General features: G+C 42.7%; 1 protein-coding gene across 12 annotated transcripts in view; it reads right to left on the bottom strand.

The window, feature by feature from the left end:
* The window catches only part of LOC106569141 (adhesion G protein-coupled receptor L2), a 128895-nt gene that overhangs the window by 21308 nt on the left and 81537 nt on the right, over positions 1-26050 (bottom strand). For 8 of the 12 annotated variants that reach the window (XR_001320447.2, XR_006758787.1, XM_014140159.2 and 5 more), the window contains 11 exons: positions 24173-24475; positions 23200-23303; positions 22197-22382; positions 17143-17181; positions 10947-11130; positions 7871-7993; positions 7524-7720; positions 6632-6805; positions 3522-3731; positions 3096-3316; positions 1972-2038 (listed from right to left, as the gene is read on the bottom strand). Coding sequence is in view for 10 of the 12 variants with exons in the window: in XM_014140159.2 (XP_013995634.1) it covers positions 1972-2038; positions 3096-3316; positions 3522-3731; positions 6632-6805; positions 7524-7720; positions 7871-7993; positions 10947-11130; positions 17143-17181; positions 22197-22382; positions 23200-23303; positions 24173-24475 (1808 nt within the window). In the remaining 2 variants the exon portion in view is untranslated. The remainder of the gene's footprint in view (positions 1-1971; positions 2039-3095; positions 3317-3521; positions 3732-6631; positions 6806-7523; positions 7721-7870; positions 7994-10946; positions 11131-17142; positions 17182-22196; positions 22383-23199; positions 23304-24172; positions 24476-26050) is intronic. The other 4 variants (XM_045694181.1, XM_014140160.2, XM_014140165.2 and 1 more) reach the window with 1 other exon arrangement.

Below are 26050 nucleotides of genomic sequence, written 5' to 3' on the forward strand. Positions count from 1 at the left end.
AGGACAACGACCCAACACACCTCCAGGCTATGTATAGGATATTTGACCAAGAAGGAGAATGATGGAGTGCTGTATCAGATGACCTGGCCTCCACATTCACCCGACCTCAACCCAATTGAGATGTTTGGGATGAGTTGGAATGCAGAGTGAAGGAAAAGCAGCCAACAAGTGCTCAGCATATGTTGGAACTCCTTTAAGACTGTTGGATAAGCATTCCAGGTGAAGCTGGTTGAGAGGATGCCAAGAGTGTGCAAAGCTGTCATAATGGCAAAAGGTGGCTACTTTGAAGAATCTAAAATACATTTTGATTTGTTTAACACTTTTTTTGGTTACTACATGATTCCATATGTGTTATTTACATTTTAGTCATTTAGCAGACGCTCTTATCCAGAGCGACTTACAGTAGTGAATGCATTTTTTTTTCCCATACTGGCCCCCCGTGGGAATCGAACCCACAAGCCTGGCGTTGCAAACACCATGCTCTACCAACTGAGCCACAGGGAAGACACACAAATACACAAATCTCATTACAGAGACATTAGTATACATCCAACATGACAAGTTAGTGTCTCAGGTCTTCTAGTCAGATTGTTGTAGGTGGAGACTACGTCAAACTGTGCCAAAGTCCTGGGTTATTCTCCCAAGGAAAAGAGATCACCAACGAGGAAGTAGCCTCTGCCATGATTATGAGTACAGCTTGGGTTTAGTTATGATGTCTTCACTATTATTCTACAATGTAGAAAATAGTCAAAATAAAGAAAACCCCCTGAATGAGTAGGTGTCCAAACTTTTGACTGGTACTGTATGTGCATGCATGGGTGTGAACTCCATGCGGCCTGCATGAAATATTTAGAGGTGAGGATGGAGATGTCCATATGACGGGATTGGCTGGGGACGTGTCATGATCCTCGGGAGGGCCAGGGGGTTATGGGTAATGGCTGTCTGGCCCACCCACTCATTATTTCCATGTTCAACCCTGAGCAAATGACCTTCATGCCTGAGATTGTCTCTCCACCTCCTCAGACAACTGACAGTGTATGAAGGCGAGAACTGCTTCCTCAATCCTCAACTATTTCCACCAAACAAACAGCTAAGCTGATGAATGCTGCTGCTCACTAGACTAGACAAATTTCACAGGGTTTTACAGCTGAATGACTGCTGATGTCCTCATGTCAGCTATAATGGACCACTTTCCTTTCATGCAACTTGATCAGCAAAAGCAATAGCTAAGTGACCAGGCGAGACAGAAAAACAAAGAAATCCATTAACTTTTCCCCCATTCACATTACTTTGTGGAAAACACATAAATGTAACAGACTATACCAACATAGTAACAGACGCAGGCAGAGACACAGACACCAACATAGTAACAGACGCAGACAGAGACACAGACACCAACATAGTAACAGACGCAGGCAGAGACAGACACCAACATAGTAACAGACGCAGACAGAGACACAGACACCAACATAGTAACAGACGCAGGCAGAGACAGACACCAACATAGTAACAGACGCAGACAGAGACACAGACACCAACATAGTAACAGACGCAGGCAGAGACACCAACATAGTAACAGACGCAGACAGAGACACAGACACCAACATAGTAACAGACGCAGGCAGAGACACAGACACCAACATAGTAACAGACGCAGGCAGAGACAGACACCAACATAGTAACAGACGCAGACAGAGACACAGACACCAACATAGTAACAGACACAGACAGAGACACAGACACCAACATAGTAACAGACACAGACAGAGACACAGACACCAACATAGTAACAGACGCAGACAGAGACACAGACACCAACATAGTAACAGACGCAGACAGAGACACAGACACCAACATAGTAACAGACGCAGGCAGAGACACAGACACTCAAGCCCATACTGTATGGATAATGCACATATACCTGATTTTAGACACACACACACACATCCCATAAAGTATAATGTGGCTTACCATGATAATGAAGGTGACAGGTCCTATGAAGCTCCAAATGAAGTGGTTATCCACCCTCAGCCAGCAGCTGCAATGGAACACATCATGTGATCAGGTGATCGACATCCCTCAAGAGCAAATTATCTATTCTGTCTCCCCCACTGTGACATCTCTGCATTTTCTACACTCTAAAAACACAGCAGCATTTGTCACAATGTATCCTACTGATCAGTAGCCAGCCTGGCTTCTAGACTAGATAGATGACATGCTGGTATAGTTACTACAGCAATAGAATAGTGATTGTCCTTCTGGACCACAGAGAGAACCAGACCTTGAACACATTCTGGCTGTGAGCCATACAACAGTACTGGTATTGCATTCCTGACTTCAGAGTCTGCCAATGTCTACAATTGAGAGAGCAGTCTGGCTATACTTTTGACTCTAAACACAGTCAAAACGTACGCACAAATAGTTCCAACAACATTTGTGCTGAAGCTACTGTATGTATTATCAGATAATATGCTCATTCAAATGCAGGGAGCGCTGCACTACAGCCCCAAATGTAAAAAGAATACCCAATTTACATAACTCCCTCTGGAAAAAGAAAAGCCTACGACAAATCATATGGCTTGTTTCATGGATAAAGGCCGCTGGAGAAGAAAAGTTTAAAGAATTAAGGTCAAGAGAGAGAAAATAGCTCATGTGCACACAGAGAACACACCAGACCAGAGCAACCAACCAGCCAGACAACTCATTAATGTAGTGGTTTTGCTCACAGCTTTCCTCTATGACAGGGTGTACATTTGCCAGGAGGCAGAGGGAGAGGCAGTGGGAGACTGGGGCCTGTGATGTAGCTCTCATTAGCAATATATCTATCTATCTATGTGCGAAGAAAGGGAGTCTTGATGTGCAGCTGGCTGGCCTGGGAGACCTGATGCTCTCTGCACCAAGAAAGGAAGAAAAAACTGCGGGATCATTGAACAGTATCTATTGTGCAACGATTCCACCCCAAGGTCAACATCTGAAGAGGGTATCTATCTTTATTTCTTTCTTTCTTGACATGACTTTTCGTACCCTGCCCCTGACGGTTACTGGACACACGTACACAAAGAAAAGTTCTACAGATGAGATAAGATGTTACTTACGCTCTCGGTGTCCCGTAGCTGCGGTAGTCGATGGCGGCCGAGATTCCCACCACCACGGCGGGAAAGAGGTATCCTGAGGCGTAATAGTACTTCCTGCGGGAGAACTCACTCTCAAACACCTCAACAAGCATGAGGTAGAGCTGCACGCCCTCCAGGCACATCCAGGCAAACGCCGCGAGGAAGAAGAAATGAAGAACGACCGCAATGATGGAACACACCAGCTGGGATGGGGACACATTTAAAGGTTACACATACAGCGGTAAAGGGACAGTGGCATTGAAGCTGCATTGAGACAAGGGAAGTTAAAGTAGGCATAGATAACTGGAACATATTCCCTGGGAACACAATGATAGTTAGCCAAAATAACTGTGCATCGAAGCCCACTCTGATCCATGTGTACACTCTGGGGGCACCCGCACTCCTTACCTTGGGTTCAGTCATATTGATGCCCACAAGAAAGACCAGCTCAGCAATGAAAAGGTTGAGGCAGAGGTTCTTGTGGATGGTGTTGCGGTCGCTCTGAAGACCCCTGAAGAAGCAGAAGGTGAAGAGGCTGACGGCCAGACACACCAGCGACACAGCGATTCCCATCCGGGTTATCACCGTCAGCAGCAGCTCATGGACACTCCCCTCTGCCTGGAGGACAGGACAGAGAGACACAAACTGTTAGAACCAATAACTTTCTGGATCTAAGACCTAACATGACAATGGGGTTAGAACCAACAACCTTCCGGGTGTACCTAAAACACAGGGGGTGGTTAGACCTAATAAGCTTTTTTTGTTGTGAAGACCTTTTTATCTTATTCAAATGTTTAAGGAATACAATGAGTAGGAAGACAGAGACAACGCTATCTAGTACAGTACCACCGCCACCTTCCTTTCTCAGGCCACTTTAAACAAATGCCGTTCCCAACATTTATCAGCATACGCTATATAATCTTAAGTAAACCCAATAACCTGGTAAAATGTACCATGACATAATGTACCATGTAAGATCATGGAGCTAATATGATTTCATGACATATACAGATATTTCTAAAGGGATTTAACTCAACATCTAGCTGAACCAATCAGAAACACGAGGCAACACAGGAGGGAGAGTTTAGACCCAATAGCCTGCCGGGAAAACATAAAACATGACTTCATGTCCCCATCAATGAACCTTGACATAACATGAATGGCCTGGCTCACTGAGGGTTTGAAAACTCAACATCTATTGTAGGAAACAGATGACATGCCCTGCCAATGTAAAGTCCTTAGTAAGCGGTCACAAACCTCTGTGCCACCAAGGCGCGACATGTTATAACATATATTGGGGGAATCGCTCTGTGAAGGGATGACATAAAATATAGTGTGGGATCACTCTGTGAAGGGCTGATTAAAGTGTGTGTCACAACCCATGAAAATGAACACATTTCAACGTAGGCTACAACCATATGCAAAAAATAGAAGCCTTCACCATACAGAATATCACTCAGGGACAGTGGTCTGAACATGAGGTAATCCGTTCTGTGACATGAGTCATTGTACTGAGGGCAGGCCAGGAGGAGTTGTAGTTGAGGTGTAGGGCTGGTGTGACGGGAAGACCTAGCTCAGGGACTCTGGTTTCTCCTTGTGGTGAAGGGTTGTAAGGTTCGGGGTTTGCGAAGGGAAGAGTTCATGAGTCGGGACATGTTATTATATAAACCACAAACTTATGTTCCACGTTTATTACTGGGTAGATGCTTGCAGCACATTATATTTATCATAAATTGGATTGTAATTGCATTTTGCTTGCAAATGGATCTCACCTACTTCATGTCGTTGAGTGGAAATGCAAATGAAAGAAGCTTGACGCAGGGCCGCCGTGTACGTTTCCCTGTGTGTGATTCCAGCAGACGTGCATGTGCGTGAAGGCTATTAGTCACGGACCATAGGTAAAATGTAATTTATTTCCAATAATGTTTCAGCTATCTCTCACTACAGTATCTTATGCCTGCGATCTCTTGCTTTTTTGCTCACGGCAAAGTAAGTGACAGCCTCCTTCCGTTTCTCTCCACATACATTAACTAACCACATTCCTCACCTCAACTCCCACCCCTCCAACAAACCCCCCCACATACATACTGTACAGTATATAGAATGAGGGGGATGTGGCAGATTCACTAATATCCTTAAATCCCAAATCAACCCCTAGCCCCTACCCCCTAGAGCAGGGATGGGCTACTTTGATGGGGGTGGGGGCCATAAAAAAATCAACTCATCATGAGGGGCCACAGTGGCTCACGGGTCTGGGTACCCACATCCATACCCACACTTGCAGTCAGAGGCGGTCCAAGCCTTTTGGGGGCCTTACGAAACATTTTGCTGGCAATTCTACACATTGTCATGTGGCGGAGAAAAGGGTTTGCAATTTTATAACTAATCTCATGCAATTCTACTCATTTTGCCATGGGGCGGAGACAAAAATGTGCAGTTTTACAGCTAATTTCCTGCATTTCTACACACTTTGCCATAGGGTTGAGCGAAATGTTTGCAACTCTTAATATAGAAAAAGAAAAACTTTGACGCGCTACCAAATTACAAAATCACACCTGTATTCTACTATTCTAACTCTCAACAGTAATTTGAGACCCCGACTGAATGAAATAGTTTTTTGTATTGACCGGCGGGCCTACAAGGGTCGTTAGTTGCCCATCCCTGCCCTAGAGACGTATGTATATCTAATAGGATTGGATGGGTATCCACAATATGGTTACATTATGGACATTCCACCATATTTCTTACACATACAGTTTCAGTCAAAAGTTTAGACACACCTACTCATTCAAGGGTTTATTTTCACAATTTTCTACATTGTAGAATAATAGTGAAGACATCAAAACTATGAAATAACACATATGGAATCATGTAGTAACAAAAAAAGTGTTCAAACAAATCAAAATATATTTTATATTTAGATTATTCAAAGTGGCCACCCTTTGCCATAACGACAGCTTTGCACACTCTTGGCATTCTCTCAACCAGCTTCATGAGGTGGTCCCCTTGAATGCATTTCAATTAACAGGTCTGCCTTGTTAATTTGTGTAATTTCTTTCCTCCTTTATGTGTTTGAGCCAATCGGTCGTGTTGTGACAAGGTAGGGGTGGTTGAGAGAATGCCAAGAGTGTGCAAAGCTGTCATCAAGGCAAAGGGTAGATACTTTGAAGAATCTAAAATCTAAAATGCATTTTGATTTGTTTAACAATTTTTTGGTTACTACATGATTCCATATGTGTTATTTCATAGTTTTGATGTCTTCACTATTATTCTACAATGTAGAAAATAGTAAAAATAAAGAAAAACCCTTGAATGAGTAGGTGTGTCCAAACTTTTGACTGGTACTGTATACAATCCTCTCTGATCTACACAAGTGTCTAGGGGGATAGTGGCTAGCTAGGGGTTGGTTTGAACCAGCCACTCACCATGTTCCCTAGATGGGAACATGCATACATATTACATCCATCCAGTGGAGTCCAACCCCCATGGCATGATAGAACCCATTGAGGGCCACTCACCACGTTCCCTCTATGGGCCATTAGGATGGCGAAGTTGGTCAGGTGACTACAGGAACAGGTGGTGTGGCTCTTGTTGGTGTCCAGGAGCTTACAGCCCTGAGTGGACCAGTAGCCTATCATACTCCTCTCAGAGTAGTTCCAGAAGGAGCAGTTGGGGTTGTAGTAGTGCTCCTTCTACACAGCAGGACATTAAGAAATAAGAACATTGTTTCAAACAACTAGTTAACAGTTAGGGTTGTAGAAGTTCTCAATAAGCAACACGAGGAAACCTTTTAAATACCACAAACAACAACATTCTAAGCATTGTTAAACAAACTAACACATTACTTTAGAGTACATATGCTTCCTACCTATATATATATATATATATATATATATATATATATATATATATATATATATATAGATATATAGATACTGTAATTTTCCATCAAAAGGCAATCAACAGCAGGCTAAAGAACTGTAACTCAGTAATTTATATATTTATTTATATATTTATATAGTGAGTGTGTGTAGGAACAGTGCAGATCTACTAATCTGGGTAAGAGACCAATAAAACTTGATATGATTTTGATTTATTTGTCTGTCATGCCAAGTGCAATTATAAACAATTTCAGTATATTATAAACAATTGCAGAATACCATGGCATAAACATGGTAGCATTTTCTATGTAAACTAACAAACGTATAACCGTGGGAGGTCCAGATGTACACAGGTATTGATATTTTACAGCGTGCTCAAAGTGCAGCTGTATCTTATGACATTGGCTTTGATCCTCCAACTACTAAAGACCACACTTCCATTTCCTTTCCCACTATTTCCCCCTGCACTGAACAACACCGCAGAATGACACTAGGGCTCCAGAGCTTTCTCAGGGGAAGGGGAACTCACGTCAAGGTGCTCCAGGGTGAAGATGACGGGGTCAGACACGAACACACGGCTGGACTCCTTGGTGATGGAGGCGGCCAGGATGTGCGAGTTGACGGTCAGGTCTGAGAGGTTACGTCCGCCTCCTCGGAGCGTGGCGTTCTCTGTACTGAGGAACTGGCCCAGGTGCTTGTAGAGGACAAACACCAGCTTGGCCACACCTGGGAAAAAAACACAGAATAAGATTTACGGTGGTATTGTGAACGTATAAAATTGCTACTCATTTCTATCCTTCAGCCACTTTCTCAGTGAATGACAATTCTCCTTCAGCATGATCACATTCATTTATTCATTCATTCCCCCCTAGTTACCATTTTTACTGTTGACTTTGACTGTGTTTGCAGACAGCTGAATGGAGGCTCCACCCTTGCTGGTCTGGGGGAACCTGAAGTCCTGCACCTGGCCGTCTGTACTGAGCACATACACATCCAGCACTGGAGAAGGACAAGGAGAGGGGGAGGTAGAGGGGGAGGAGGGAAAAAGGATTAGGGAATGTTGGTGGTATACATTACTGATAGACCACGTTTCAATCAATGATTTATAGATAAACTAGATGACTGATAAGGGGTGCTGTGTTGAAGCCACCGTACCTCCATCTTGGCACTCCCCACCATTGTAAAAAATATTTTGGAAGCTATAGAAATGCATTCATTAATGTCTACATTAGTTTTTTGCCATGCTTATTATTTTACAGACATCTTAATGCATACTTTTAATTATATTATGTGAGCTAAACATAAACATATACAGTACCAGTCAAAAGTTGTGACACACCTACTCATTCCAGAGTTTTTCTTAATTTGTTGTACTATTTTCTACATTGTAGAATAATAGTGACAACATCAAAACTATGAAATAACACATATAGAATCACATTAAGAAAGTGTTATACAAATCAAAATATATTTTATATTTGAGATTCTTCAAAGTAGCCACCTTAGTGACAGCTTTACACACTCCTGGCATTCTCTTAACCAGCTTCATGCGGAGGTCCCCTGGAATGCATCTCAGTTAACAGGTGTGCCTTGTTAAAAGTTAATTTGTGGAATTTCTTTCTTTCTTAATGTGTTTGAGCCAATCAGCTGTGTTGTGACAAGGTAGGGGTGTTATACAGAAGATAGCCCTATATGGTAAAAGGCCAAGTCCATATTATGGCAAGAACAGCTAAAAAAACAAAGAAAAAATGACAGTGCATCATTACTTTAAGACATGCGGGTCAGTCAATACCGAAGATGTCAAAAACTTTGAAAGTCTCTTCAAGTGCAGTCGCAAAAACCATCAAGCGCTATGATGAAACTGGCTCTCATGAGGACCGCCACAGGAAAGGAAGACCCAGGGTTACCTCTGCTGCAGGGGATAAGTTCATTAGAGTTACCAGCCTCAGAAATTGCAGTCCAAATAAATGCTTCACAGAGTTCAAGTAACAGACATCTCAACAGAAACTATTCAGAGGAGACTGCGTGAAATCAGGCCTTCAAGGTCGAATTGCTGCAAAGAAACCACTACTAAAGGACACCAATAATAAGAAGAGACTTGCTTGGGCCAAGAATCATCAGCAATTGACATTAGACTGGTGGAAATCTGTCCTTTGGTCTGATAAGCCCAAATTTGAGATTTTTGGTTCCATCCACTGTGTCTTTGTGAGACGAAGATTAGGTGAACGGATGTGGTTCCCACCGTGAAGTATGGAGGAGGAGGTGGGATGGTGCTTTGCTGGTGACAATGTCAGTGATTTATTTAGAATTCAAGGCCCACTTAACCAGCATTACTACCACAGCATTCAAAAGCGATACGCCATCCCATCAGGAAAGGCAGACAACAAGTGCTTAGCATATGTGGGAACTCCTTCAAGACTGTTGGAAAAGCATTCCAGGTGAAGCTGGTTGAGAGAATGCCAAGAGTGTGCAAAGCTGTCACCAAGGCAAATGGTGGCTACTTTGAAGAATCTTAAATATAAAACATTTTGATTTGTTTAACACTTTTTTGGTTACTACATGATTCCATATGTGTTATTTCATAGTTTTGATGTCTTCACTATTAGAAAATAAAATAAAAATAGAAAATAGTAAAAATAAAGAGAAACCCTTGAATGAGTAGGTGTGTCCAAACTTTTGACTGGTACTGTATATACATAAAAAAATCTTAAAGTATAATTCTTTGACATTACTAATGTTACTGTCCCCACTACAACAACAAAAATACTTAAATATTTGTAATTTTGTCCTTGAAACATTTCATTTAAATATTGTAGAATTCCATTAATTCCTATGGCGACCGGTGGCTTTAAAGCATCTCAATAGCCAATACATAGAATCAGCAATTAAGGGTTTATATACATCATTGGTTTCAATAGCAACACACAGTGTTTAATAGAGCTCTGATATAAAAGGTTGGGAAGGGTGAAACAAGAGAGCAGCCATGTCCAGTGTTCCTGCTACAGAATCCAATCAATATCCCATCCAGCGCTATTTACTATTAAAAAAATATATGCACTAAGCTGCTCCCTGTAACCCCGGTCTACAGAGTTCCTCAGGGAGAAAGAGAGAGATCACACCACCATACAACCTGCTGCAGATAAAAAACAACAACATTTTCTTCCCCCTTTGGTCTCGGTCTCTCTCTCGGTCTCTCTCTCTCACACACACACACACACACACACACACACACACACACACACACACACACACACACACACACACAAAGGCGGGAGCTTGAAGAAATCTGTTGTTGAGGCCTTGTGTGCTAAAAGCACATAAACTATGCAAGTATTCATGGTTAAGGCAGGGTTACAGGATATAGCTACCATATAGAATATGAAATTATTCAATTGATTTCTTAGATTTTCCATGAGGAGACTGGACAGCTCATCTTGCAAGGCGAGCGGGGAACTCATAACCATGGAACAAAGAGACTTGTGTGGGAAAATGACAGTTCACTGCACAAAGCTGACTTAAATGAATGAGATCACATTGCTAATAAACTGCCTGTGAGAACATATTAGCTTGCCTGGCGCTGAGCGAGACATCAAACCTCCTACTGTGACTTCAACTAAATGTGGTCTTTTTAAAAACCACTTTGCCTTTCTCCTGGAGGAATAGCTGTCCAGGTTCTTTTTCTGTGTCTAGAATGAGAAGCCCACGGAAACTAACATCAGTATCTTTCTACAGAATGGTTGTGAATGTTAACTTCCACTTCCTTGGACATAACAAACTGTTATAAAAAAGCACATTTTACTACTGAGGTCAAAGTAATTTTCTTCCAAGACAGGCCCACAGTTCAATTAAAATAATAATTAAACTGTGGATTGTAACTGGCAGACGTGTCTGTCTCGTTTTTCCTTTTTATGAGTGACGGGCAGGGAGGGTAGAGAGAAGAAAATAAACATACTGATATTGTCTGCAGGCACTTTGACTACAGCGGGCTCAATCAGGTTGTCGGCAAGGACGAAGGCTCCTTCCTCCAGGGTATCCAGTAACATGGTGGCAGCGTGCGTTTGCTCCGTGGAATTCATGTCTTCCCAGGACTTCAGGGCTTCCAGCCTCAGGAGGTTGTCAACCGTATCCACAATGGCCTGTATCCGTGGAAACAAATGTCAGAGTTTGTTGCTTTTTATACCTCATAAATTCTACAACTGTCTGCAGCAGAAAGGGGGCAAGGAAGGCATATTATGCAGATGGCAAGCAAGGACAAGCAAATCAACATCAACAACTAAACAATTTAATAAATAAGGTCACTGGCATTATAGGATGATATGAAAGATACATTTAAATTAAAACATCACTTAAAGATGGCATGGCGGTCACAGAATATAAACTAAAGGAAGTTGTCTCCCCATTTATTTTCTTTTGAATAACAAAACTGTGCCAGAGGGGAAGTTGGAACACAAACCAAATGTTTTTCAAATGAATGGAGCAGTTCTTTCTCAATACTGCTCTCTTAGTTCCTGTTCTTAAACATCTTACTTTTCCCAAAGAACAATTATCTTCCTCTTCCCTAACAATGAATATATTCCATAACAGGATCTGGTGATAATGGCCTTGAAATGTGCAGTTTTTCCTTCCTTCAGGGGAAAATGGTATCAAAAAACGGAATGCATTTGTTTCTTGGGTAGCAGTCGAAGTAAAGAAGGGGATAATTCTGCTTGTTTTCAATGGCAATCTTTTCATTTCCTGCTTAGCTGATAAGCAGTAAGTAAGCAAAACATTCCAAACCTTCTAGAAAAAGTATCATATTTTGATCAAAATGGAAGTCCCTGTGACCCTGTGCAGGAGAGTTCATGACTCCCATGTAGCTTAGCATATCCACACAGCAGCGCTAACGCTAGCCCCACTGATGACTCCCATGTATTTTAGCATATCTACATCCACACAGCATCGCTAACGCTAGCCCCACTGACGACTCTTATGTAGCTTAGCATATCCATAGCCACACAGAAATGCTAGGCTAGCCCCACAGATAAACATAGCCATTGGCATAATTACCCCACAAATCCATATCAACCCATGGCCCAATAAACCAGAGACAATTTAACCACAGGTGCCATTAACCACAGCAGAGGTCCAGGCTACACTATAGTGGTAATTAGGAAATAAAAAAGTCACTCACTGTACCAATTAGTGTAAAGCTGTGATTATCATCCACACACACACACACACACAAATTGACCATAGGCACAATTACCCTGTTGCCTGGATTAACCATTGGGGGGATTAAACCCAATAATTTATACATACACTAGATGACTAATGCGGGCGCTGTGTTGAAGCCCCGTGCCTCCATCTTACCACTCCCCCACCATTGTAAAAAATTATAATTGGAAGCTATAAAAATGCATTTACTAATATCTATATTCGTTTTTGCCACATTTATTTTATTACAGACACCTTAACTTCTTTGGGATAGGGGGCAGTATTTTCACGGCCGGATAAAAAACGTACCCGATTTAATCTGGTTACTACTCCTGCCCAGAAACTAGAATATGCATATAATTAGTAGATTTGGATAGAAAACACTCTAAAGTTTCTAAAACTGTTTGAATGGTGTCTGTGAGTATAACAGAACTCATATGGCAGGCCAAAACCTGAGAAGACTCCATACAGGAAGTGCCCTGTCTGACAATTTGTTGTCCTTCTGTTGCATCTCTATCGACATTACAGCATCTGTGCTGTAACGTGACACTTTCTAAGGCTTCCATTGGCTCTCTAAAGCCGCCAGAAAGTGGAATGGGGTATCTGCTGTCTCTGGGCAAAGTACAACAGCAGAGTTTGTAAGTGGTCAGCCTGGGGACAGTGAGACTGAGATGCGCGTTCACGAGACTTCTCAATTTTTTTTCTTTCAGCCTTTGAATGAATACAACGTTGCCTGGTTGGAATATTATCGCTATTTTACGAGGAAAATGGCATAAAAATTGATTTTAAACAGCGTTTGACATGCTTCTAAGTACAGTAATGGAATATTTTTGAAAATTTTTGTCACGAAATGCGCTCGCGCGTTACCCTTCGGATAGTGACCTGAACGCACAAACAAAACGGAGGTATTTGGATATAACTATGGATTATTTGGAACCAAAGCAACATTTGTTGTTGAAGTAGAAGTCCTGGGAGTGCATTCTGACGAAGAACAGCAAAGGTAATCCAATTTTTCTAATAGTAATTCTGAGTTTAGTGAGCCCCAAACTTGGTGGGTGTCAAATTAGCTAGCCTGTGATGGCCGAGCTATGTACTCAGAATATTGCAAAATGTGCTTTCGCCAAAAAGCTATTTTAAAATCGGACATAGCAATTGCATAAAGGAGTTCTGTATCTATAATTCTTAAAATAATTGTTATGTATTTTGTCAACGTTTATCATGAGTAATTTAGTAAATTCACCGGAAGTTTTCGGTGGGTATGCTCGTTCTGAACATCACATGCTAATGTAAAAAGCTGGTTTTTTATATAAATATGAACTTGATTGAACAAAACATGCATGTATTGTATAACATAATGTCCTAGGAGTGTCATCTGATGAAGATCATCAAAGGTTAGTGCTGCATTTAGCTGTGGTTTGGGTTTTTGTGACATATATGCTTGCTTAGAAAATGGCTGTGTGGTTATTTGTCTATGTACTCTCCTAACATAATCTAATGTTTTGCTTTCGCTGTAAAGCCTTTTTGAAATCAGACAATGTGGTTAGATTAACGAGAGTCGTATCTTTAAAATGGTGTAAAATAGTTGATTCTTTGAGAAAATTGAATTGTGGTATTTTAGTTGGTTTTGTATTTCGCGCCGTGCGATGCCATTGGCTGTTGGCTAGGGGTTCCGCAGGCGGAACGGGGTTCTGCTAGCGGAACGTCTGTCCTCAACAGGTTAATGCATACTTCTAAATTGTTTTAAGTGAGCTAAACAGTTTTTTTGAAGTAGATTTTTTTTACATTACTAATATTGGTGTCCCCAGTACAACAACAAAAAATACTTAAATACATGTAATTTTGTCCTTGAAACATTTAATTGAAATATCGTAGAATTCCATTCATTCCTATGGAGGACTGCTCCTACTGGGGAGTACCAATACATTGCATCAGCAATCCAGGGTTTATATACATCATTGATTAAACCCGGTAGTCCCTCGCTATCAAACCAGACTGATGATTAACCATCCACCACAACATGTAAACAGACCACACAGCATAGCTACCATTATTACCTAGAGCTATGATAAGCGTACAGTCCAGCTCTGAATCGGATACCTAAAGTGTCTGTCTGTGTCTCCATATGGGCGAGTGCTGACCCTTCAGATGGGATAGATAGAGCCTCTGTTAACTTCTTTGGGATAGGGGGCAGTATTGTCACGTCCAGATGAAAAGCGTGCCCAGAGTAAACTGCCTGCTACTCAGGCCCAGAAGCTAGGATATGGATATTATTAGTAGATTTGGATGGAAAACACTGAAGTTTCTAAAACTGTTTGAATGATGTCTGTGAGTATAACATACCTCATATGGCAGGCGAAAACCTGAGAAAAATCCAACCAAGAAGTGGGAAATTTGAGGTTGTAGTTTTCAAGTGATTGCCTATCCAATATACAGTGTAAATTTGGTCAGATTGCACTTCCTAAGGCTTTCACTAGATGTCAACAGTCTTTAGAACGTTGTTTCAGACTTCTATTGTGAAAGTGGAGCAAATAAGACCAGTCACAGTAACTGCCTCAGCTGAAAGCCTTTAGTTGTTGATCGCGCGCAGCCGTGAGTGTGAGCTCCGTTCCCTTTCCTTTCTAAAGACAAAGGAATTGTCCGGTTGGAATATTATTGAAGATTTATGATAAAAACATCCTAAAGATTGATTATATACATCATTTGACATGTTTCTACGAACTGTAATGGAACTTTTTTGACTTTTCGTCTGGACTTAGTGACCGCGCCTTGTGCATTTGGATTAGTGAACTAAACGCGCGAACAAAAAGGAGGTATTTGGACATAAAGATTAACTTTATTGAACAAAACAAACATTTATTGTGGAACTGGGATTCCTGGGAGTGCATTCCGATGAAGATCATCAAAGGTAAGTGAATATTTATAACACTATTTCTGACTTTTGTTGACTCCACAACATGGCGGGTATTTGTATGGCTTGTTTTGGTGGCTGAGCGCTGTACTCAGATTATCGCATGGTGTGCTTTCACCATAAAGATTTTTTTTAATCTGACACAGCGGTTGCATTAAGGAGAACACTTGTATCTTTCATCAAAGTTTATGATGAGTATTTCTGTAAATTGATGTGGCTCTCTGCAAAATCACCAGATGTTTTGTAGGCAAAACATTACTGAGCATAACACGCCAATGTAAACTGAGATTTTTTTTATATAAATATGAACTTTATCGAACAAAACATACATGTATTGTGTAACATGAAGTCCTATGAGTGCCATCTGATGAAGATCATCAAAGGTTAGTAATTCATTTTATCTCTATTTCTGCTTTTTGTGACTCCTCTCTTTGGCTGGAAAATGGCTGTATACTTTTTTGTGACTAGGCGCTGACCTAACATAATCGTATGGTATGCTTTCGCCATAAAGCCTTTTTGAAATCAGACACTCTGGCTGGATTAACAAGAAGTTTATCTTTAAAATGGTGTATAATAGTTGTATGTTTGATGAATTTAAATTATGAGATTTCTGTTGTTTGAATTTGGCGCCCTGCAATTTCACTGGCTGTTGTCGAGGTGGGACGCTAGCTGTTCAGAGGAGATAATTACTCTCGGCCGGCAAACACTATTGGTGTGTCCATAATTGGAGTGTGATGGGGGAGTCAGAGAGGTGATAGGGAGGATAGGAGAGAGGAGAGAGGAAGAGAGTCAGAGAGGAGAGGTTAGAGAGGGGATAGGGAGGATAGGAGAGAGGAGAGAGGAAGAGAGTCAGAGAGGAGAGGAAAGGGGGGTCAGAGAGAGGAGAGGGTAGCGTCAGAGTAGCAGTAGTGATTACAGGCCTAGGACCATTACACCCCAGACAAACAGAGAAACACTCAACAGTCCTCCCTCCTGGTGAGAACCCCCCTTGTAGGCGTGAAGGAGGAACAAAAAATGAAACAAATTCATGTCTCTAATTTGTGAGTGTTAAAATAAAAAAATAAAAACTGTTCTGATTGAGTCCTCTTTTATTCTCGCCTGGGTGGAGGTCGCACAAAGCAACAATCACAAGGGTGTTACCCAAGATGCCCCACAGCGAACAGGACATTATTGGGTGGTGGTGGTGCTGCTGACTTCACTAACATTGTCTATTGATGATGTTGATGCATAAAGAAGACAGCCTTAAATCAAGTTGACAGAGACATTCCCAATTTTTCACAGTAAAAGAAACCTCAGGAAAACAGCCCTAACAGAGACTGATGAGAGAGACACAAGAGATCTGAGAAGGCTGGTTTGTGCCGTACAAGACAGGCCCACTCTGCTCTCAGATTATAAGCTCGGAGCAAAGGAAAACGACATGGAGAGAGAAAGGAATTAAAAGACTCAACATCCGATATGAACACAAACACATTCATGGGACTGAACATGAATCCATCAGACAAACACAAAAATGTCAGCGAGAGGAAGAACATGGAGACGCTGAGAATGGTAAAGTGTAAGCAAGTGAAAAACTGGGTACACTGCCACTTTGATCACACTTATGGGTGACAGGGAGGTACAATTACGGCCGTGGGAAGGCAATTACTCATACAACGCACAAGGAGCAGACAGGAGATGGAGGGAGGGATGGAGAGAGGGATTGAGAGAGAGGGGGATGGAGAGCGAGATAAGTGATAGAAGGAGAGATAAAGATACGCCAAGACATATTGACTGACAGACAGGCAGGCAGATAGACAAACAGACAGGTGAGTTGAGAGGTAGAGAGATGGATGGGCATACCGACAGGCTAATAGACACACAGGCAGATAGACAGGCTGGCAGATGGACAACCAGAGAGACAGGTGGACACGTTGTGCATACAGACAAGCCAACAGATAATCACAGACGGACAGACAGCCACAGGCATAGCAACACCAATGCTACTGAGCATATTGTGGATACTTTAAGAGGTAAAGGTGTCTATGGGGAACCAGCACGTATACACTACCTTCATATATGCCCTGCAGGTCCTCTCTCTCTTTTGAAGCTTTTTAACACAAAGAGAAGATCAAGAACAAGAGAAACACTATTAGGAACAAAAAGCTTAGGGGAAAGAAAGAGGTTAGTCTGTGTCTTTAGAAAACACATATCCTAAAATACACCACTTACCCAACTCGAATCAGGAAGGAAATTATAATATATAAACCTTATGTTAAGTAGATGAAATAAGAAGCTCACAATATATTATGTAGCACATTCTAGATGTGTTTCGGAAGCTGTATCTGAATATGTATCTAGCTTACGTAACTACAAGGTTTTGGCTGGCAGAGACAAAGCTGCACAGCATAGCGTTGTAGAAGGGGAATTGCTAAGATTAAATTCCTATGCTTTGCATTAACGATGCTTTATAAAGCATTGAGACAATAAACAAAGCCAGAGGGGGTCATTTGGATTCCATGGCACTGAGGTTATAACAGTCTGCCAGCTCTGGGTTTTATTTAGAGCCTTTGTTGGTCTGTCTCGGTCTCAGTCAAAAGAGACAGATTCATTCTTCCCACAGCTAGCTAAGTCGTGGTTGAAGCAGTGTAGCATTGTGCTGTTGTAAGACAGTACAGTCAGAACATAGACAGAAAGTTTCAGTCTATGACTAGCTACAAAGGTAACAAAGAAAAAAGTACGCACGTGCCTTTTGGTCCAAATCCACTTTGCTTTCACCTTTGCGTTCTGAATAGCACTGTAAAATGTCATTCATTTCTATGACTGTGGCAGTTAGGCCTTAATATTCCTGCTTGGGCCGTTCACTCAGAGAGACATGGTAAGTGCTCTGGAGGAGGGAAGGTAGCTCTGTTCTTGCCTGTCTGGTGGTAGAGAGGAGAGTTATTCTTTGTGTTGGCTAGCGGGGGGCTGCTATCCATTAGCTCTTAGAGCTGCCAGGTGAGAAAGCTGCATTTCAGAACCCAGTAATTTCTAGGAAAAGGTGGGGCTAGGGCTGGAAGAATAAGCTCCCTCTCTCCCCTCGGCCACAGCTCCCCCTTAGGGCTGGGGCTGCCTTTCCTCACTCCCTCCTCCACCTCACCTGGAGAAAGACGTCTGGTTGTGGAGGGGTGGGTGGGGATTGGGGTTAAATGAGTGACTTATAATTCACTTTTTATATGTTTCTTCGTACCAAGCTAAATTATCTAATGTCATTGGCAGATCAATTTGTTTATTTTAACCTTAAACTGGCTTTATACAAGTAACTTAAGGTAAAATATCTTGAAAATTACATTTAAAAAATATAAATGACTTGTATAAAGCCTTCTTAAGGTTAAATTAACAGAATGATCTGCCGATGCCATTAGATAATTTAGCTTGGTACGAAGAAACAAAAAAAATGTGACATCACTCAAAATCTGATATTTAGGCTTGATTAGAATGAACTTTCTGCAGTGAGACTACCTTGAGGGGGGCAACGGGAGGGGCAGGAGAGGAGGGAATACTACCTACCCAGATATATACACGCATGTTCATACAGTATATGGCACTCGTATTAACTAGCCTACCTGGGGTCACATACAGTGCATTCAGAAAGCATTCAGACCCCTTCACTTTTTCCACATTTTGTTACGTTACAGCCTTATTCTATAATGGATTAAATCAAATAAAAATCTCATCAATCTACAAACTATAAGCCAAAAGTATTCAGACCCTTCGCTATGAGACTTGAAATTGAGTTCAGGTGCATCCTGTTTCCACTGATCACCCTTGAGATGTTTCTACAATTTGATTGGAGTCCATCTGTGGAAAATTCAATTGATTGGACATGATTTGGAAAGGCACACACCTGTCTATATAAGGTCCCACAGTTGACAGTGCATATCAGAGCAAAAACCAAGCCATGAGGTCGAAGGAACTGTCCGTAGAGCTCAGAGACAGGACTGTGGCGAGGCACAGATCTGGGGAAGGGTACCAAAACATTTCTGCAGCATTGAAGCTCCCCAAGAACACAGTGGCCTCCATCATTCCTAAATGGAAGAAGTTTGGAACCACCAAGACTCTTCCTAGAGCTGGCCGCCTGGCCAAACTAAGCAATCTGAGCAAAAATGCAGAAATTGTTGCAACCACTATTACTAGCCTGTTCAACCTCTCTTTCGTATCGTCTGAGATTCCCATAGATTGGAAAGCTGCCGCGGTCATCCCCCTCTTCAAAGCGGGAGACACTCTAGATCCAAACTGTTACAGACCTATATCTATCCTATCCTGCCTTTCTAAGGTCTTCGAAAGCCAAGTTAACAAACAGATCACCGACCATTTTGAATCCCACCGTACCTTCTCCGCTATGCAATCTGGTTTCCGAGCTGGTCATGGGTGCACCTCAGCCACGCTCAAGGTCCTAAATGATATCATAACCACCATCGATAAGAGACATTACTGTGCAGCCGTCTTCATCGACCTGGCCAAGGCTTTTGACTCTATCAATCACCGCATTCTTATCGGTCGACTCAACAGCCTTGGTTTCTCAAGTGATTGCCTCGCCTGGTTCACCAACTACCTCTCTGATAGAGTTCAGTGTGTCAAATCGAAGGGCCTGTTGTCCGGACCTCTGGCAGTCTCTATGGGGGTGCCACAGGGTTCAATTCTCGGGGTGACTCTCTTCTCTGTATACATCAATGATGTCGCTCTTGCTGCTGGTGATTCTCTGATCCACCTCTACGCAGACAACACCATTCTGTATACATCTGGCCCTTCTTTGGACACTGTGTTAACTAACCTCCAGACGAGCTTCAATGCCATACAACACTCCTTTCGTAGCCTCCATCTGCTCTTAAATGCAAGTAAAACTAAATGCATGCTCTTCAACCGATCGCTGCCCGCACCTGCCCGCCCGTCCAGCATCACTACTCTGGACGGTTCTGACTTAGAATATGTGGACAACTACAAATACCTAGGTGTCTGGTTAGACTGTAAACTCTCCTTACAGACTCACATTAAGCATCTCCAATCCAAAATTAAATCTAGAATCGGCTTCCAATTTCACAGCAAAGCCTCCTTCACTCATGCTGCCAAACATACCCTCGTAAAACTGACCATCCTACCGATCCTCGACTTCGGCGATGTCATTTACAAAATAGCCTCCAACACCCTACTCAACAAATTGGATGCAGTCTATCACAGTGCCATCCGTTTTGTCACCAAACCCCATATACTACCCACCACTGCGACCTGTACAGTCTCGTTGGCTGGCCCTCGCTTCATACTCGTCGCCAAACCCACTGGCTCCAGGTCATCTACAAGTCTCTGCTAGGTAAAGCCCCGCCTTATCTCAGCTCACTGGTCACCATAGCAACACCCACCCGTAGCACGCGCTACAGCCAAGCTCCAGCAGGTATATCTCACTGGTCACCCCCAAAGCCAATTCTTCCTTTGGCCGCCTTTCCTTCCAGTTCACTGCTGCCAATGACTGGAACGAACTGCAAAAATCATAAGAAGCTGGAGACTCATATCTCCCTCACTAGCTTTAAGCACCAGCTGTCAGAGCAGCTCACAGATCACTGCATCTGTAAATAGCCCATCCAACTACCTCATCCCCATACTGTATTTATTTATTTTGCTCCTTTGCACCCCAGTATCTCTACATGCACATTCATCTTCTGCACATCTACCATTCCAGTGTTTAATTGCTATATTGTAATTACTTCGCCACCATGGCCTATTTATTGTCTTACCTCCCTTATCCTACCTCATTTGCACATGCTATATATAGACTTTTTCTACTGTATGTTTGTTTATTCCACGTGTAACTCTGTGTTGTTGTATGTGTTGAACTGCTTTGCTTTATCTTGGCCAGGTCGCAGTTGCAAATGAAAACGTGTTCTCAACCAGCCTACCTGGTTAAATAAAGGTGAAATAATAGTTCATTTTTTTTTTTTTTTTTTTTTTTTTTTAAATCGGGGGGGCTTGGGTCAGGGAGATGACCAAGAATCCAATGGTCACTATGACATAGCTCCAGAGTTCCTCTGTGGAGATGGGAGAACCTTCCAGAAGGACAACCATCTCTGCAGCACTCCATCAATCAGGCCTTTATGGTAGAGTGGCCAGACGGAAGCCACTCCTAAGTAAAAGGCACATGACAGCCCGCTTGGAGTTGGCCAAAACGTACCTAAAGGACACTCAGACCAGACAACAAGATTGTCTGGTCTGATGAAACCAAGATTGAACTGATGAAACCAAGATTGGCCTGATTGACAAGCGTCACGTCTGGAGGAAACCTGGCACCATCCCTACAGTGAAGCATTGTGGTGGCAGCATCATGCTGTGGGGATGTTTTCAGTGGCACGGAGAGGGAGACTAGTCAGGATCAAGGGAATGATGAACAGAGCAAAGAACAGAGAGATACTTGATGAAAACCTTCTCCAGAGTGCTCAGGACCTCAGATTGGGGCGAAGGTTCACCTTCCAACAGGACAATGACCCTAAGCACACAGTCAAGACAATGCTGGAATGGCTTCAGGACAAGTCTCTGAATATCCTTGAGTGTCCTTGATGAAAACCTGCTCCAGAGCGCTCAGGACCTCAGATTAGGGCGAAGGTTCACCTTCCAACAGGACAATGACCCTAAGCACACAGCCAAGACAACGCAGGTGTGGCTTCGGGACAAGAATGTCAGAGCCCGGACTTGAACCCGAATCTCTGGAGAGACCTGAAAATAGCTGTGCAGCGACACTCCCCATCCAACCTGACATAGCTTGAGAGGATCTGCAGAGAATAATGGGAGAAACTCCCCAAATACAGATCTGCCAAGCTTGTAGCAGCATATCCAAGAAGACTCGATGCTGTAATTGCTGGCAAAGGTGCTTCAACAAAGTACTGAGTAAAGGGCCTGAATACTTATGTAAATGTATATTTAAGTTTTTTGTTGTTGTATAAATAACATTTCAAAAACTGTTTATGGAGTATTGTGTGTAGATTGATGGAGGAAAAAAACAATTTAATAAATTTTAGAATAAGGCTGTAACGTAACAAAATGTGGAAAAAGTCAAGGGGTCTGAATACTTTCCGAAGACACTGTATTATTTTATATTACCTTGTTGAAGCTCCGCCCGGCCGAGTCCTTTTCGCTAGGCCGTAGCTCCTGGAGCTGAGCATCCAGGATGTCAACCAGCTGCTCCATGAGACGCACTGATGAGCTGACGTCACCGGCGAACACCGGGCCCTGTGTGTGGTGGGCCAGCTCATTGGCTAGGTTAGCCGCGTTCTCCCCACTACGGATCTAGAGTTGGAGAAAAAAACGTAAATATAAATGGACTGTTTAAGCTTTTAATTACTTGTTTCTTACTAAATACAGATGTAAGATCTGAATTTGATCACTCTTTTGTTGCTGCAACTTTTCCTGCCCCGGAGGAAATGCAGATGAGCTTCTTGACTGCATAAATTCACTGAAAACCTGCACTAACACACAGTCATATTAACAGTATTCCACTTTCCATGTAGCCTCATTTTGACCAGATAATAGCCTAACCACCAATCATGCAACACTTTGGACTAAACGTTAAAATCCTGTTTCTGCAGGATTATTTAGCTGCGACAATACAGGTCAAATGAAGATCCTACATCTGTACCTGGAATGTGGTATGTTAACTATGTGATAACAATGGATACTGCTGATTTAATGTGAAGAAAGGAAGAAAACAGCACAGCAGGAAAAGGCTCAGGGTCATTGGTGCAACGTCTCTGGATGATAGGCATCACAGTGTCAGACCAGTATACAAGTAATGTATCATATACTGATTAAAACGCAAATCAATATTAATGCTGCAAGCTATAGGCTACAGAGAGCAATTCAAAGTGGCAGAGAATTTCTTTACGGAGAAAAGTGCATTGGACGTGTATTTCTGTTCACATCTAGAAGTCATTCAGTGGAATACAGAATGTATGGGCAAACCACGTCTTTAGTGTAGCAACCAACAAGATGCTAATACAAATACAGATACACTTTTCCCTTTCAGATAAAGAAGTAGAGAAAAATTGGTGTTTTGTTCCTTCCCTGCATGCCACACAGGAGCCATGGGAGCACAATGCTGACCAACCTTTTGTGCCACTTGAGCGACCCAGTGGGAGGTACAGTTGCTGAGGTCGGGTCCCTTTGGGTTCCAGGTCCCCCCTGCTACCGTGCAGAGGTAGGAGGCGATGCCTGGAGAAACACACAACAAACAACACTTACACAACCCTCTATTGTCTGTTTTTATTGTGTATTGAACAGTATGTGTGCATTTATTTGTGTAACTTTTTGTGATGTTGCTGAACACGGCCATCTTGAATACACGGTTATATCCCCTGCAAACCAGATTGTGTGACAATGAGAATAGCCTGTTTAAATAAAGGTTCAATAGAAATACATGAAACAGAGCCAGGACAACTCTTTGTCCTGCTGCTGCTCCTGTCCTCTTACTTAGCTGGCTTCTGTCAAGCAGGACAAACAAGTGACTGAGGAGAGCCATGGTAAACAACAAGGTATGATGTGAAACATGGCTGACCAGTAGGAACTAGGAAGATTGCCAGCTTTGTGATGTCTAACTGAGTGAACACTACACAGTGAGAGATTCTCATACATTTCAGCTGTATACTGTAGGAATCACTGTCTGGGTCCTTATAGTCTAACTGCGGGTTGTCAATTAATAAAATGCTCTGTATCATATATATTACTGCATTCTTGTCAACAATGAACAGTGTTGCCATAGTCCCTTTCCATATTATTGAAATAACAATGATAAGTCATCCCCCTCATGCCACCTACTGTTCCTTTGTCTTCCTATATTGTCTGTTTTGACAGTTCCGTCATGGAATTATTTACTATTTGGCACTATTAGCATATTGTAGGTAATGAACATTACATCTTGGCACCTTGTCTAATGTATGGAAGGCTGTATGAAAGACAATGTGTAAACACACTAACATTTTCATACAGAGGAACATACACACCCTCCCTCCCTCCCTCCCTCCCTCCCTCCCTCCCTCCCTCCCTCCCTCCCTCCCTCCCTCCCTCCCGGTCCCTGATAGTACCTCTGGTTCCTTTGGGGCAGGGTCTTTCCACTGTGGCTCCAGTGTGTGTCTGGGGCCAGGAGATACCCCTCCTCATCGCTCCCTCACAGAAGCGCCTGGGGGTGGGAGGGATCTCTGGGGTGGTGGGGTCAGCTGTACCATGGGGGTCCTCTGCTGGTTTACCCGCCTCTCTCTCTCTCCCATCCCTGGGGTCTGCTGGAACTGTGGTGTTAACTGGGACCCTGACTATGGCCATGGTGGTGGTGATGATAGTGGTGGTCTCAGGCAGGGCAGAGGAGAGGGAGACGTCTTCTATAGTTGGTACTAGGAGAAGAAGAGCACAGAGAGAAAAGTGGAGGTTATAGCTTTAATAAAACCCAGCCTTACCTTGAACTCCCTTTATACCTTTCAGACATACATCAGATACAACAGTCAGCAGGGAAAGTTCAAGGTAGTTTCAGTGTTTTAGTTCCACACCGCTTGGAGGGATGGCTGCTCTATGCTCTACTGAGTCACGTCTACTGGAGAGTCGACAGCAGCACTCAGGTATTAGTCCACACTACTCCTCCTCTCTCTGTTCTGTTAGGAGGAGGAAACCTGTAAACAATACACTATCTCAGCTATTTTCACCTTTACCCAATCTAGACAATAACAGGAGGACAGGTAGTGGAGCAGCATCTGCCTGGCCTGGCTCTGCTTGGCAGTGATGTCCTTCTTGAGGGAGAGTCAGTACCTTAGGCTGATTAATGTCAACAAGGAAGACAAAGCCTGCCTGCATTTGACTATTTTCTCCTCCCTTTCATCTCTCCCCTTGATAAAGCCAGCGTAAGAAAACTAAACTGGAATGCTCTGGGCAAAAACCATACATCAGCTATAATGCTCAGCTGCTATATTCAATGCACAGCTATAAAGAACATCGTGTGTGTGTGTGTGTGTGTGTGTGTGTGTGTGTGTGTGTGTGTGTGTGTGTGTGTGTGTGGTCTCTAGGCCTTTTCTACAGTGTCTACCCATTTGTGTGGTCACAGCACTGTGAATGTACAGTAGAGTGAATGAAAGAAAATAAGAACACAGATATAAAAGAATAAAAAGAAAACAGTATATGCGTACAGCCTGCGTATGAGCATGATGACTACACTGGCTGACTCTTGCCTGACTGATTATACATCACGGCCACACGATTGCTAGGACTGATAAGAGGTGGCTTCCCACAAGGAGGTCTGCTACTCTGAGAGTCCCGCAGTGCCGTCTTCAGAGGCCCAGGGAACAGGCAATACCATGCTACCTGACGCTTCATCATCAGACACACGTCTCCATTCCCTCCCCACCTGAATGGTGACAATGCCCACATTTAGCGTCTGGGCTCCGGAGCCAATCAGGCCACCAGGAGACTCGTTGTCTTTGTTTTGTGTTTCTGTTTCAGTGGAATATTGAAGTTCATAACAATGTCCTATCTGTGTCTGTCTGTGTTAAGGAAGGGAAAGAAAGAGCTGAAAGTGCATTACCAACAATACATTAAATCTAGCATGACGGAGGGTAAAAAAGGGTCCCAGGCAGCGACACATTTCTATTTAGAAATGTCAGGCAGGATCAGTCAGCCGTGTTGCAGTGTTGTTGTGTTATGACATTTCACTCAATGACCTTTTCTCCCATGGCAGAAGCAGTGTTTAATTGGGCCGTAGTCATTCCTTCATTGTGCGTCCGTCTGTCTGTCAGCCACGCACTCAATTGCTCGTTCACACATTTCTGAGCACTAAGTAACTATGCAAATGGTACTGACATATGTCCAGTTTATTGTTGTGAGAACAGATGTTGAGGAGCTTATATAGTGAACAAAAATATAAAGGCAACATGCAACAATTTCATCGATTTTACTGAGTTACAGTTCATATAAGGATATCA

This window comes from Salmo salar, chromosome ssa14 (assembly GCF_905237065.1).
Source record: "Salmo salar chromosome ssa14, Ssal_v3.1, whole genome shotgun sequence".
Classification (NCBI taxonomy): domain Eukaryota; kingdom Metazoa; phylum Chordata; class Actinopteri; order Salmoniformes; family Salmonidae; genus Salmo; species Salmo salar.